This window comes from Anolis sagrei, chromosome 4 (assembly GCF_037176765.1).
Source record: "Anolis sagrei isolate rAnoSag1 chromosome 4, rAnoSag1.mat, whole genome shotgun sequence".
NCBI lineage: Eukaryota > Metazoa > Chordata > Lepidosauria > Squamata > Dactyloidae > Anolis > Anolis sagrei.
The window spans coordinates 4,077,206-4,091,991 of NC_090024.1; the positions used below are offsets into that span (position 1 = coordinate 4,077,206).

Below are 14,786 nucleotides of genomic sequence, written 5' to 3' on the forward strand. Positions count from 1 at the left end.
ATGAGGAAGAACTTCCTGACTGTGAGAGCCGTTCAGCAGTGGAACTCTCTGCCCCGGAGTGTGGTGGAGGCTCCTTCTTTGGAAGCTTTTAAGCGGAGGCTGGATGGCCATCTGTCAGGGGTGCTTTGAATGCAATATTCCTGCTTCTTGGCAGAATGGGGTTGGACTGGATGGCCCATGAGGTCTCTTCCAACTCTTTGATTCTATGATTCTATGTTTGCCATGTTTTCCATGTGCAGGAAGGGAAGACGTGGCTGAGCATTGCTCTGGCCAAGGAGGAGGCCAAGGAAAGCTACGAGGAGCTGGAGCCCTGCTTCCAAAAGGCCCTGCAATACGCCGAGAAGGCCTTTGACCCCAGGCTGCAGGTGAGTTTGGGAATATGAAACGGACAGAGGAGGCACTTCTTCTTTCAGAGGGTGATGATGAAAGAGGATGGAGAAAGGATTGACTCTTGGCAGAAGGGGTGCTCACCAAGCTTGGCTTCACGTTTGGAGCTTGACATCTACTGTCCCTCCTGCACACATTTGGCAGCATTCCTACTTCAGATATATCTGTTTGCAGATCTATCTCAACCTAGGGGTTGGGAACCCCGGGCGGGATCGCAAGCGGAGTTTCAGGGGGGTTGTCAAAGACCATCAGAAAACACATATTCCTGGTGGTCTTCGAACCCCTTTGACAAAGCAGGCTGAAGATCTCTCCACCCATCCTTCTCTTCCTTTTTGGAAACAGACAGGAAATCCTCCCACCTAAAGCCCTCCTCCTGCTGTGATTGGCTGGCCTCTCAGCCAAGGGGAGCGCTATTTGCCCTCCATGCTTGGAGTCTCCCCTAAATCACTGTCAATTCCTCCCAAATCTCTCCAGGATTTTCTGTTGGTCTTGGGGGTCTCTGTGTGTCAAGTCTGGCCCAGTTCTACCCTTGGTGGAGTTCAGAATGCTCTCTGACTGTAGGTGAACTAGAAATCCCAGAAACTACAACTTACAAATATCAAGGTCTATTTTCCCCCAATGTCCACCAATGTTCACATTTGGGCATATTGAGTATTCATGCCAAGTTTGGTCCAGATCCATCATTTTTTGAGCTTGGCCCAATTCTACCCTTGGTGGGGTTCAGAAAGCTCTCTGATTGTAGGTGAACTATAACTCCCAGCAACTACAACTCCCAATTGTCAAGGTCTATTGTCCCCAAACTCCACCAGTGTTCACATTTGGGCATATTGAGTCTCATGCCAAGTTTGGCCCAGATCCATCATTGTTTGAGATTGGCCCAATTCTACCCTTGGTGGGGTTCAGAATGCTTTTTGATTGTAGGTGAACTATAAATCCCAGCAACTACAACTCCTAAATGTCAAGGTCTATTTTCCCCAAACTCTACGAGTGTTCACATTTGGGCATATTGAGTATTCATACCAAGTTTGGTCCAGATCCATCATTGTTTGAGTCCAAAATGCTCTCTGGATGTAGGTGAACTACAACTCCAAAACTCAAGGTCAATGCCCACCAAACCCTTCCAGTATTTTCTGTTGGCCATGGGAGTTCTGTGTGCCAAGTTTGGTTCAATTCCATCGTTGGTGGAGTTTGGAAAGCTCTCTGATTGTAGGTGAACTATAAATCCCAGCAACTACAACTCCAAATGTCAAGGTCTATTTTCCTCAAACTCCACCAGTGTTCACATTTGGGCATATTGAGTATCATGCCAAGTTTGGCCCAGATCCATCATTGTTTGGGTTTGGCCCAATTCTATCGTTGGTGGGGTTCAGTATGCTCTTTGATTGTAGGTGAATTATAAACCCCAGTAACTACAACTCCCAAATGTCAAGGTCTATTTTCCCCAAACTCCACCAGTGTTCACATTTGGGCCTCTTGAAGATTCGTGCCAACTTTGGTCCAGAATGATCATTGCTTGAGTGCACAGTGCTCTCTGGATGTAGGTGAACTACAACTCCAAAACTCAAGTTCAATGTCCAGCAAACCCTTCCAGTATTTTCTGTTGGCCATGGGAGTTCTGTGTGCCAAGTTTGGTTCAATTCCATTGTTGATGGAGTTCAGAATTTATTTATTTATTTATCTACAGCTTTTCTATTCCGCCCTTCTCCTCACCCCGCAGGGGACTCAGGGCGGATTACAGTATACACATATATGGCAAACATTCAATGCCAATTTTGACATACAAACATATACAGACCTACACAGAGGCTATTTCACTTTTTCTGGCCGCCAGGGGAACTGTCGCTTTCATCGTCCATCTGCAACGCTGATGAAACACTTCCACATTCCCCGCATGCTTCCCTGCTGGAATGCTTTGCTGGAGTCTTCTTTATGGCCTCATAAATCAGTTAATTTAGCCTCCCCATTCTTTAAGGTGGTACCTTATTTTCCACCGGGAGCCCCCGGTGGTGCAGTGGGTTAAAGCACTGAGCTGCTGAGCTTGTTGATCGAAAGGTCGCAGGTTCGATTCCGGGGAGCAGCGTGAGCTTCCGCTGTCAGCCCTAGCTTCTGCCAACCTAGCAGTTCGAAAACATGCAAATGTGAGTAGATCAATAGGTACCACTCTGGCGGGAAGGTAATGGCGCTCCATGCAGTCATGCCGGTCACATGACCTTGGAGGTGTCTACGGACAACGCTGGCTCTTCAGCTTAGAAATGCAGATGAGCACCACACCCCAGAGTCAGACATGACTGGACTTAATGTCAGGGGACTACCTACCTTAATTTCCTACTTGACAGATGCAACTGTCTTTCGGGTTGCAAAGGTCGACAACAGGCTACACAACTTGTTGGAAACCCACTCCAACCTGGGCTGGCTTCGAACTCATGACCTTTTTGGTCAGAGTGATCTTAATGCAGCTGACACTCAGTCTGCTGCGCCACAATCCCGGTACAATGCTCTCTGATCGTAGGTGAACTATAAATCCCAGCAACTACAACTCCCAAATGACAAAGTCAAACTCCCCCAACCCCACCAGTATTCAAACTTGGGCATATTGGGTATTTGTGCCAATTGGTCCAGTGAATGAAAATACATCCTGCATATCAGATGTTTACATGATGATCCATGTTGTTGTTCATTCGTTCAGTCGTCTCCGACTCTTCGTGACCTCATGGACCAGCCCACGCCAGAGCTCCCTGTCGGCCGTCACCACCCCCAGCTCCTTCAAGGTCACTTCAAGGATGCCATCCATCTATCTTGCCCTTGGTCGGCCCCTCTTCCTTTTGCCTTCCACTTTCCCAGCATAATTCCCTTTTCAAGGCTTTGCTGTCTCCTCGTGATGTGGCCAAAGGACTTCCACTTTGTCTCTAGTCTCCTTCCCTCCAATGAGCAGTCGGGCTTTCTTTCCTGGAGGATGGACTGGTTGGATCTTCTCGCAGTCCAAGGCACTCTCAGCACTTTCATAACAGGATGATCCATAACAGGAGCAAAATTACAGTTGTGAAGTAGCAACGAAGATAATGTTATGGTTGGGGGTCACCACAACATGAGGAACTGTATTAAGGGGTCGCGGCATTAGGAAGGTTGAGAATGTGTTAGAGGTTGTGAAAGTTGTGAAGAGTTTCCTTGACAATCAGGTGTGGGCAGGGTTGTGCTTGACCCTTCGGTTCTTCATTTTCCAGCATCAGATCTTGCAGCACTTGCATGCTTGTCAGCAGAGAGCGGGGCGCCCCGAGGCAACAGACACAATGGAGCGGCTGCGGGACCTCCGGCGCACGGAGGGCTGGCGTTCCGATGGGGAGATCAGCGAGGAGGAGGAAGAGGAGGAAAGCAGCGAGCCCCTCGTAGAAAGCGACCTGGAGCTTTCCGATAGCGGTAAGCGTGACGGGATGGCGATAGGTGCCATCTTAGGGAGCATTGGTGCTGCCAGAGGATTACCTATAGCATAACAAAGAAAACAGTTCTGGGTAAACTTCACTCTCAAGACACGCAGGTCCACTGTTGCCAAAGTAGAACAATACCAAGCATATATTTCACAGCTTGTACACCTTATAGTAACACCAGAGGCGCTCCAAGGGGCCAGCTACTGGTCAAAGGACATTTAACCAACTACCAAGCTTTCAAACTCTATGTTTTGTTTGTTTGTTTGTTAAAAATGCAATACAACTGTTTGGTTTGCTCCTGACACGATAAGTAAATAAATAAACAGCTTGTACAGGATACAATAGGCAAAAATCTACAATAAACACAGAATCATAGAATCAAAGAGATGGAAGAGACCTCATGGGCCATCCAGTCCAACCCCATTCTGCCAAGAAGCAGGAATATTGCATTCAAATCATCCCTGGCAGATGGCCATCCAGCCTCTGTTTAATAGCTTCCAAAGAAGAAGCCTCCACCACACTCTGGGGCAGAGAGTTCCACTGCTGAACGGCTCTCACAGTCAGGAAGTTCTTCCTCATGTTCAGGTGGAATCTCCTCTCTTGTAGTTTGAAGCCATTGTTCTGCGTCCTAGTCTCCAAGGAAGCAGAAAACAAGCTTTCTCCCTCCTCCCTGTGGCTTCCTCTCACATATTTATACATGGCTATCATGTCTCCTCTCAGCCTTCTCTTCTTCAGGCTAAACATGCCCAGCTCTTTAAGCCGCTCTTCATAGGGCTTGTTCTCCAGACCCTTGATCATTTTAGTCACTCTCCTCTGGACACATTCCAGCTTGTCAGTATCTCTCTTGAATTGTGCCCAATACTGGGAGGGAGAGCCAATACTCCAGAGGACAGGAGCAGAATTCAAAATGATCTTAACGGATTAGAGAGATGATGGGCCAAAACTAATACAATGAAGTTTAATGGGACAAATGCAAGATACTCCACTTAGGCAGAAAAAACGAAATGCAAAGATACAGAATGCGGCTCGAGAGCAGGACGTGTGAAAAAGATCTTGGAGACCTCGTGGACAACAAGTTAGACATGAGCCAACAATGTGATGTGGCGGCAAAAAAAGCCAATGGGATTTTGGCCTGCATCAATAGGAGCCTAGTGTCTAGATCTAGGGAAGTCATGCTCCCCATGCTCTATTCTGCCTTGGTTAGACCACACCTGGAATATTGTGTCCAATTCTGGGCACCACAATTCAAGAGAGATATTGACAAGCTGGAATGTGTCCAGAGGAGGGAGACTAAAATGATCAAGGGTCTGGAGAACAAGCCCTATGAGGAGCAGCTTAAGGAGCTGGGCATCTTTTGCTTGAAGAAGAGAAGGCTGAGAGGAGACATGATAGCCATGTATACATATGTGAGAGGAAGTCACAGGGAGGAGGAGGGAGCAAGCTTGTTTTCTGCTTCCCTGGAGACTAGGACGCAATGGAGCCATGGCTTCAAACTAGAAGAGAGGAGATCCCACCTGAACATGAGGAAGAACTTCCTGACTGTGAGAGCCGTTCAGCAGTGGAACTCTCTGCCCCGGAGTGTGGTGGGGGCTCCTTCTTTGGAAGCTTTTAAACAGAGGCTGGATGGCCATCTGTCAGGGGTGCTTTTGAATGCAATATTCCTGCTTCTTGGCAGAATGGGGTTGGACTGGATGGCCCAGGAGGTCTCTTCCAACTCTTTGATTCTAGGATTCTATTCTATGATTTTATGATTTTACAACCACCGAAGATTAGATGGAAGTCCAACCATCCATGAACCTTTTTTTCCCTTCTCTCTTCAATTGTTCCCTGTTCCAATCTCTTTTTCCAAAATTTTCTACACAAAATTGTTCTCACTCTTTCGATGTTCTATCCTTTACTTATCCATGATGAAATGTAATTAAAAGCTAAAAAAGGAGCACACTGCTGATGAGGTCCTACGTTCCCACTTTATTTATTTATTTATTTATTTGGGGGTTCTTTTACCCCTCCCTTCTCACCCCGAAGGGGACTCAGGGCGGCTTACAGAAACAAGGCACAATTTGATGCCTGCATCATAAACAATCGTACACAAAATTACAACAATTCACAGTTGACATGCATGCATTATAACCATAAAATCAATAAAATCATTAAAACCAAATACAAACCCAGTTTCTCCTCTTACATGGTCAGCGTTTGTTAACACCTAGATCTAGTTTTTCGTTCCATTCATCCATCCTGCTGGTCTTACTTGCCTGATTGTCTGATTTAATTGCCAGAGTGCCCAAAAGCCTGGTCCCATAACCAAGTTTTCACCCTCCTCCTGAAGGCGAGGAGGGATGATGATGCCCTGATCTCCCCCGGGAGTGAGTTCCACAGGTGAGGGGCCACCACTGAGAAAGCCCTGCTCCTCGTCCCCACCAGCCTCACTTGTGACAGTGGTGGGGTTGAGAGCAGGGCCTCCCCAGATGATCTCAGACTCCGGGGTGGGACATAGAGGGAGATACGTTCGGACAGATACACTGGACCGGAACCATATAGGGTTTTGTAGGTCAAAACCAGCACCTTGAATTGTGCTCGGAACTGAATCGGCAGCCAGTGGAGCTGGCACAACAGGGGGGTGGTATGCTCCCTGTATGTCGCTCCGGTGAGCAATCTGGCTGCCGCTCGTTGGATTAGTTGAAGTTTCCGAACAGTCTTCAAGGGCAACCCCACGTAGAGAGCGTTGCAGTAGTCTATTCGGGATGTAACAAGAGCGTGGACTTTCCCTTCTACCACAACAAAAGCACATCATTTCTCCTTCACTTTGTGAATGTCTTGCTTCCTAAATTGTGGCTCTGAGTAAACATGTCTGTTCTTCCAGATGGAGAGGAGGAAGAGGAGGACCTGGAAGGCTACAACAAAACAGTCCCTGGCCAGCGCAGGACCCAAAAGGTAAGCCAGGCCTCCTGCTCATCAGTTGGTTTCCCCTGTAATAGGCAGTAAGGGCACCTATAGCTTTGGAGAGCTGCTATTCTACCATCTCAAAGCTCCCTGCTTGAGCAGTGATGGCACGATCATCAGCATAGATGAAACTCTCTGTCCCTTCTGGCAGTGGCTGGTCATTTGTGTAGATGTTGAACATGGATGGAGCAAGCACGCTCCCCTGAGGCAGGCCGTACATAAGAAAGGTATATGGCAAGACAATAGGGAGCATGGCAGGATTTCAGGCAGCATCCTGGCACTAGTTATGACTCAGGTCTCCCAGCCTTGGACTTTCATGGCAAAGGGCGGCTCTTCTTGGGAAGGTGGGCTTCACCTGCACCGTGTTTCCTCTCTCCCAGTGGAACCAGCGCAACGACAAAGGCGAGACGTTGCTCCATCGCGCCTGCATTGATGGGAACCTGCGCCGTGTGAAGTTCTTTGTGGAGAAGGTGAGCTGCTGCCTTGCATTTCATCCAGTGATACAATTCTAGAGCTGGAAGGGCCAAATCCAGTCCGTGAAGGAAAACACAATGAAAGCCCTCCAGACAGACGCCCATCCAGTCTCTACTTAAAAAAATAACTTGGTATTTTTGATTACAAAAGTGTGAGTTAAGCACTGAAAGAGTGAGAGGAGATTCCACCTGAACATTAGGAAGAACTTCCTGACCGTGAGAGCCGTTCAGCAGTGGAACTCTCTGCCCCGGAATGTGGTGGAGGCTCCTTCTTTGGAAGCTTTTAAGCAGAGGCTGGATGGCCATTTGTCAGGGGTGATTTGAATGCAATATTCCTGCTTCTTGGCAGGGGGTTGGACTGGATGGCCCATGAGGTCTCTTCCAACTCTTTGATTCTATGATTCTATGAGTAGGCCGAAGCCTGTTAAAGCTAGTGTCATCCTGAGAAGAGTGAGTAGCCTGTTAGTATTGTATGATGTACAATGACAATAAAGTTATTCTGTTCTCTTCCTGGACTCGTGACGCATGATGCTCTTTCTCACCTGCCTCAGGGCCACCCTCTGAACCCCCGGGATTACTGTGGCTGGACCCCGTTGCATGAGGCCTGCAACCATGGGCACCTGGGTAAGTGGTGGGGAGCCATGGGAATGGGGGTTTTCTACTGCTGTTGACTGTGCATTGCAGAGAACACATCAAGCTCACAACTGCACTGGATCCCAATTTGAGCACCCACTTTGCTTACCTGTAACTGTTTCCTCGAGTGGTAGTCTGTGAAATTCGCACATCCTCGCCCATCCTCCTCGCAGTAGTCATGCTGCTGGCACTTTTCTTTGTTTACAAAGCACTAAACCACTTGGTTCCTCTTTGTGGAGTCTGTGAAAGACGCACATAATGGGTTTTAGTTCTGCACATGCACAGCTGTTCGGAACCATAATAATAATACTTTATTTATACCCCGCTACCATCTCCCAAGGGACTCTGTTGTGAACCAGAAGCCTTAACAGAGCCAAACACAAGGGTAAAAGTCCAACAAAGTTTATTAAAGTAACAAAAATGGCTTAGAAACACTTAACTCAGTGTTACTAGCAAAACTGAAAGTCTGTAGCAAAAAGCCAAGCAAAAAACACAACTTGGAATATAATCCAGATTATACTGGGATATAATCTGGGATAACAAAAAGTGTTCAGCAAACGGCTTCAAAAACACAGAGTCCAATAAACATCAATAAACAAGGTAGGAGCAAGCAAAAACGTAGTCTAGAAACAGTCCAAGGTCAAGGCACGTCCAGAAGAAACTGTAGCAGTCCAAAGTGCGAAGTTGTCGTCCTAAAAACAATCCGAAGTCAGCAGGAAGATAGCAGTCAGCACTTACAGGATTCCAGAAGGTAGATTCATGGAAACACAGCAATCTGCAGTCCCAGGACCCAAGGCAAGAGTAATGGCAGCAACAAAGTCCCAAGCCCAATACAACACTTTGCCTACTGCAAAGTTCCAAGAGTTTGATACCTTACTTTTATCCTATGACTCCTCATCAGAGGATGAGCTGGACCCCATCCTGTCTTCATCACTCTCAGGTGCCTTTGCTTCCACAGCTGCTCGCCACCGCCCATCCCTCCAGCTCTTCCAGCGTCTATCAAGACTTAGATCACCCCACGTATTACCAGGTTGCCATTCTCCAGAAAACCCTTCAAGGTCATCACTTGAAGTTGGTTGTGTACATATGTCTCTGATCTCCTGTACATGGGTCCAATCTAGTCCATCCTCCTCTTCAGTACAACTCCCAGTCCCATCAGTCCCTGTGAACGCCATAAAATCCTCCTCCTCTGTCAGAGCATTAAGTATTTCCTGGATACGTTTCCTTTCACGTTCCTCATCTGACTCTTGCTCCGGAGTAGCCTGTTTCAAGCCTCTGCCCCCATCTCCCTCCTCCTCCATTTCAGAATCTGAGAAAACTTCAAATGATTTAGAATCTGTAGCTGTCATGAATATCTCCCTAGTTCACTTCCTTTGCTGCTCTTGATCCAGCACCTGAGCAGCCCTCTTTCCCCTCCTACTACCAGTTGTATCTTGCTCAACACACTCTACTGCAACAGACTCGGTGCAGCTTACATGAGGCCGAGCCCACAATACATCAATAATAAAAGCAATAACAACAAATAATAAAAAAACAATAACATAAAACTCATAACAAAATTAAGCAATAAACATTAACAGTAACACAACAACAACCTTCTAGAATCTTGTAAAAGAAACATTTTGGCGGAGGCCCCACCCACTCTCCCCAATACTATAAATGCCCACAGCGGGGACTGCGCCTTAGTTCCATCGCTGCTAGCAGCAGCTATAGAGAAAAGCATGGCCACTGCGGGGAGGATGGGCAGAGATGTGCGCATTTCACAGACTACCACTCGAGGAAACACAGTTACAGGTAAGCAACTCGTATTTCACCCCAAAATCTCAGCTCTCATTGCCTTCGGGCTGGTTTCTCTGAAAGCTCACTGTCAGGATGTATTTATTTACTTACAGCTTTTATATTCCACCCTTCTTCTCACCCTGCAGGGGACTCATGGCGGATTACAGTGTACACATATATGGCAAACATTCAATGCCAATTTTTTGACATATACAGACATACACAGAGGCTATTTAACTTTTTCTGGCCGCCAGGGGAGCTGTCGCTTTCATCGTCCATCTGCGACGCTGATGAAGCACTTCCGCATTCCCCGCATGCTTTTGCTGGAGTGCTTTGCTGGAGTCTTCTTTATGGCCTCATAAATCAGTTAATTTAGCCTCCCCACACTTTAAGGTGGTACCTTATTTTCCTACTTGACAGATGCAACTGTCTTTCGGGTTGCAAAGGTCGACAACAGGCTACACACAATTGGTTGGAAACCCACTCCAACCCGGGCTGGCTTCGAACTCATGACCTTTTTGGTCAGAGTGATCTTAATGCAGCTGACACTCAGCCAGCTGCGCCACAATCCCGATGTAAAACGAAATCCAAATCCCACCAAAGAGCAATGCTTTTATTGGCCAAACCATATGTACAAAGCACATCACATTTCACTGCTTGATGGGCCAAGTCGGGCCCGTTTCTCGCTTAGACCCAAGTACCACTTATGGACAAAGTTGGAAGTATAGAAACAGAAAAGTAGGAGCATCTCTCCACCAAGATATATAGTTCCTTGACTGATAAAAGCATTGATATATAAAATCAACTGGAAAGAATTACCGGCAGTCTCCAAGTTACGAACATTCAAGTTACAAATGACTCCTAGTTAAGAACGATGGAGAGACAGCAAGAAGTGAGAGAAATCTTTCCCTTAGAAGGAAGGGAAATTCATTCCTGGAAGAGTCATTATCACTGGGGAAAGGTGTCTCCACTGAAGCTTTATCCCCAGTCTTTGTTTCCTCAGTAAGCCACATTTTCCAAAATCCAGTTCTCAAAGGGACAGAAAGTGAAGTGAAATCTCCTGATCAGGGGCACAGACAGCAAAAGAAACACCAGAAGGTTGTTGATTCTTCTATCCTATGCTCTACAAATCTATATAAATAAAAATGTCATGTTCGTTTGTGGGATTAACAGGACTCAAAAACCACTGGACGAACCGACACAAAATTTGGACACAAGACACCTCTCAGGCCAACGAGTGACCATCACTCATAAAAACACTGAAAAACACAGCAGAAGGGACTTAGAAAGCCCCCAAAAGCTAAATGACAATACAGAAAAAAGGGAAGAAAGAGGGAGGGAAGGGGAGAAAGAAAGAAAAAAAGAAAGAAAGAAGGAGGGAGGGAAAGAAAGAAGGGAAGGGAGAAGGAAGCATGGAAGCAAAGAGAGAAGGAAGAAAAGAGGTAGAGAAGAAAGAAAGGAGAGAAAGAGGGAGGGAAAGAAAAAGGGAAGGAAGGAAAGTTAGAGAAGGAAGAAAGGAGAGAAGGAAAGAAAAAAGGGAAAGAAGGAAGGAAAGAGGGAGCGAAGGAAATAGGAAGATGTAGTGAAAGAGGGAGGAGAGGAAAGAAGGAAAAGAGAAAGAAGAAAAGAGACCGCAAAGGGGAAAGAAAAAAGGGGAAGGAAGGAAAGTTACAGAAGGAAGGAAGGAGAGAAGGAAAGAAAAAAGGAAAGAAGGAAGGAAAGAGGGAGCGAAGGAAGGAGGAAGATGTAGTGAAAGAGGGAGGGAAGGAAAAGAGAAGGAAGAAAAGAGAGACCGCAGAAGAGAAAGAAAAAGGGGGAATGAAGGAAAGTTAGAGAAGAAAGGAAGGAGAGAAGGAAAGAAGGAAGGAAAGAGGGAGTGAAGGAAGGAGGAAGATGTAGTGAAAGAGGGAGGAAGGAAAAGAGAAGGAAGAAAAGAGAGACCGCAGAAGGGAAAGAAAAGGGGGGAAGGAAGGAAAGTTAGACAAGGAAGGAAGGAGAGAAGGAGAAAAGGGAAAGAAGGAAGAAATAAAAGGAAGGAGCGAAGGAAGGAGGAAGATGTAGTGAAAGAGGGAGGGGAGGAAAGAAGGAAAGAGAGACCGCAGAAGAGAAAGAAAAAGGGGGAAGGAAGGAAAGAGATAGAGAAGGAAGGAATAAGAGAAGGAAAGACAGAAAGGAAGGAAGAAAAGAGGGAGTGAAGGAAGGAGGGAAGATGCAGTGAAAGAGGGAGGGAAGGAAAGAAGGAAAAGAGAAGGAAGAAAAGAGAAACTGCAGAAGAGAAAGAAAAAGGGGGAAGGAAGGAAAGAGAAGGAAGAAAGAAGAGAAGGAATTACGGGAAGGAAAGAAGGAAAGAGAGAGTGAAAGAAGGAGGGAAAGAAGGAGAGAAAGAGGGAAGGTTGGCCACGGCAACGTGTGGCGGTTACAGCTAGTCTAAAATATATCTGGAGTTACACTTAGACAATATACCTGTTCTGACTTACATACAAATTAAAACTTAAGAACAAACCTAAATAACCTTTGTCCTTTGTGTTGGGTGGTCCACAGACCCCATCATTCCAGATGGCCTGGCTAGTAGCCCTCCGAGATCTGGTCAGACAGAATCATTTACTTATTGTTCATGCAGATGGGCTTGGTGAAATCCTTTGTTAGGGGATTATTGACTCAGGGAGTTTGGAAACCCCAAGAGCCATGAGTGGCTGGTTCCTGAAAAGGTTGCTTTCCTTCATATTGTCTTATATAGACATATACACATGAATGAGGAATGGGGCAAGGGAGCATACACAGAGTTCATAGGAAGAGGGGGAATCATGCAGAGTCTAAAGGGAAGTCACATCAGCACCCCAAAGTCCATAAAAGTTCATAAAAGTTTGGCAAGAGTTTATAGAAGTTCCTATAAAGTTCATAAGAACTCATAAGAGTTCATTGGGGGGGGGGGGGTGCAAGGAAGTTCAGAGGAGCACTGAGTAGTCAGAGTCCATTCATAAAAACAAGAGGAGAGATAGGGGATTATAGGATCAAATAATAATAATAATAATCTTTATTTATACCCCGCCACCATCTCCCCGATGAGGACTCAGAGCGGCTTACATGGGGCCAAGCCTGAACAACATATTACATCAAAATAAAACCAAAACATAAACAACAAGCCTAGTGTCCTTGGAAAAACTATGAATTCCCTGATTTTGAAGTCCTGGAAGGGGCGAGGGGTCACCTCCAATCACACCAGGACATCGGGGCTGCTTTCCCCAGGCGGCCTGAGCTGTGACCCTGTTGTTGCCTTTCCCGTAGAGATTGTGCGCCTGCTTCTGGACCACGGGGCGGCCGTCGACGATTCCGGTGGCCCTGGCTGCGAGGGCATCACGCCCCTCCATGACGCCCTCAACTGCGGCCATTTTGACGTGGCCGAGATGCTGGTCGAAAGGGGAGCCTCGGCGCTGCTGCGTGATGGCAAGGTGGGGCAACAGTTGGCAAGGGACCAGGGCAGGGGAGGAGATGATATGGAATTTAGACTGCAATTCAACAAGAGAGTTCAGCCTGGTGAGCAAAATGCTCTCTATACAAGTGTTGAATCTTCTTCACTTCCAGCAGGAAAAACCTCATAATTGCATCTTGGCCTTTTGGGGTCTCTTAGAAGGGCAAACGCTGTCCAGTAGGTCTATGCTAGGTGTTTTGACTCAGTTTGACTCTGAGTCTGAAGCTGAGCCTTGTGGGTCTTGTGAGCCAGAGTTCCTTGATGAGGAGGATGATGGGTTACAGATTTGGGTTCATGACAGGGTTGACGGTGAGGCTGCAGAAGGGGAAACAGCAAGTCAGTTCTTAGGGGAAAAGAATGTCAGTGAGACTGATAATGGGAGTGAATTCCCACACAGCCAGGTGGAGATGTCTTCGCCTCCTTTGCCTTCCCACGGTGATCCAGCCCAGCTGGTAAACCAAGATGATAAGGGCTTAGAGAGCCTTGAAGATAATGAATTAATGTTGGGGAACTTGGACCTGACTCTCTGATTGTGAACTTGGACCTGTGTGTGAACTTGGACCTGACTCTCTGATTGTATTTCCTGATGCCCATGTAGATGTCAATGTGAATTCTGAGGCCAATTTAGATGATGATGGTTTGAGTAGTGAAAATCCTACAGCCTTGGAAAGCAAAAGTCAAGATTCCCATGAGAACATACATTCCGAGCCAAGCGGAGACGGTTCACTCCCTTTTCCTCCCAGTCTTAGCTCTCCAGAGAATCAGACACCTGCCCTGCCTAATGAGGACAGGCGGGGGCAGATTTGGCAGAGTCGGGGAGAAGCACAATGTTTACGCAGGTCAGCCAGATTGAAAGAAATCCAAACAAAATTTTCAGGCGCGTCTCGCAATAGATTTCTTGGCCTTAAATATGCCTGGCCTGAATACAGCTTCAGACCAGGCATCGTTCCAGATTCATGTGCCAGCGTTTGCAGGTCTCCTGATTCAAGTAGCCTTGTTCCATGGAGGTTTTCTAGTTGTGCGAAGTACGGTTAGTGGTTTGCTAACAGGTTCCAGGATTCAGCAGTTTTGCTGTGTGTTTCATTATCTTGTTCCTGGACATTTCTTGTTGCTGATTTTTACTGTGGCCTTTTACCTTTGCATTTTCCCTCTATTTTGTATTCATCTTTCCTCAATAAAAAAAGCCAAGTGTGGTGGATTGTTGTCTGAGGGTCCAGTTTCTTGCTCTGGGTTGCAACAATTAATGAGCAGGCAGGATCGCCTGCAATTAAGGGTCCAGAGAAGTTCTCGCTTCGCTAGTAAACGAGAAGCCAAGTCGGCCAAAGGTCATTGCAATGCATTCATGACTGCAAAGGGTATTTAGCCTTCTGGCTGACAAACAGGCGTTGTCAGTTCAACGTGGCTCTTTCCATGCAAACTTCTATGGATCAACCTTGGCTTTAAGCAGCACGCTTCTGGTTTCCTGATTCTGGGATTTTGGCTCTTGTGTTCAACTGTTTTACCATGGACTCCTGTTTAACCATTGCTTAAAGGATTATGCTTCATGTTTTTGCCTTTGGATCTTGGGAACTGTGTCTTTGCATTTAAGCCTGTGTCCTGCATATGGAACTCTTGCATTTGCTATACTATGTTTTGACTTTGCCTTTTTCTCAATAAACTACAAAATCTAGAGTTTTGATG

General features: G+C 46.5%; 1 protein-coding gene across 1 annotated transcript in view; it reads left to right on the plus strand.

The window, feature by feature from the left end:
• The window catches only part of TONSL (tonsoku like, DNA repair protein), a 68,013-nt gene that overhangs the window by 25,599 nt on the left and 27,628 nt on the right, over positions 1-14,786 (plus strand). The window contains exons 10-15 of the mRNA XM_067467224.1: positions 240-365; positions 3,609-3,801; positions 6,673-6,743; positions 7,133-7,222; positions 7,777-7,849; positions 12,923-13,086. Of these exons, the coding sequence (XP_067323325.1) occupies positions 240-365; positions 3,609-3,801; positions 6,673-6,743; positions 7,133-7,222; positions 7,777-7,849; positions 12,923-13,086 (717 nt within the window). The remainder of the gene's footprint in view (positions 1-239; positions 366-3,608; positions 3,802-6,672; positions 6,744-7,132; positions 7,223-7,776; positions 7,850-12,922; positions 13,087-14,786) is intronic.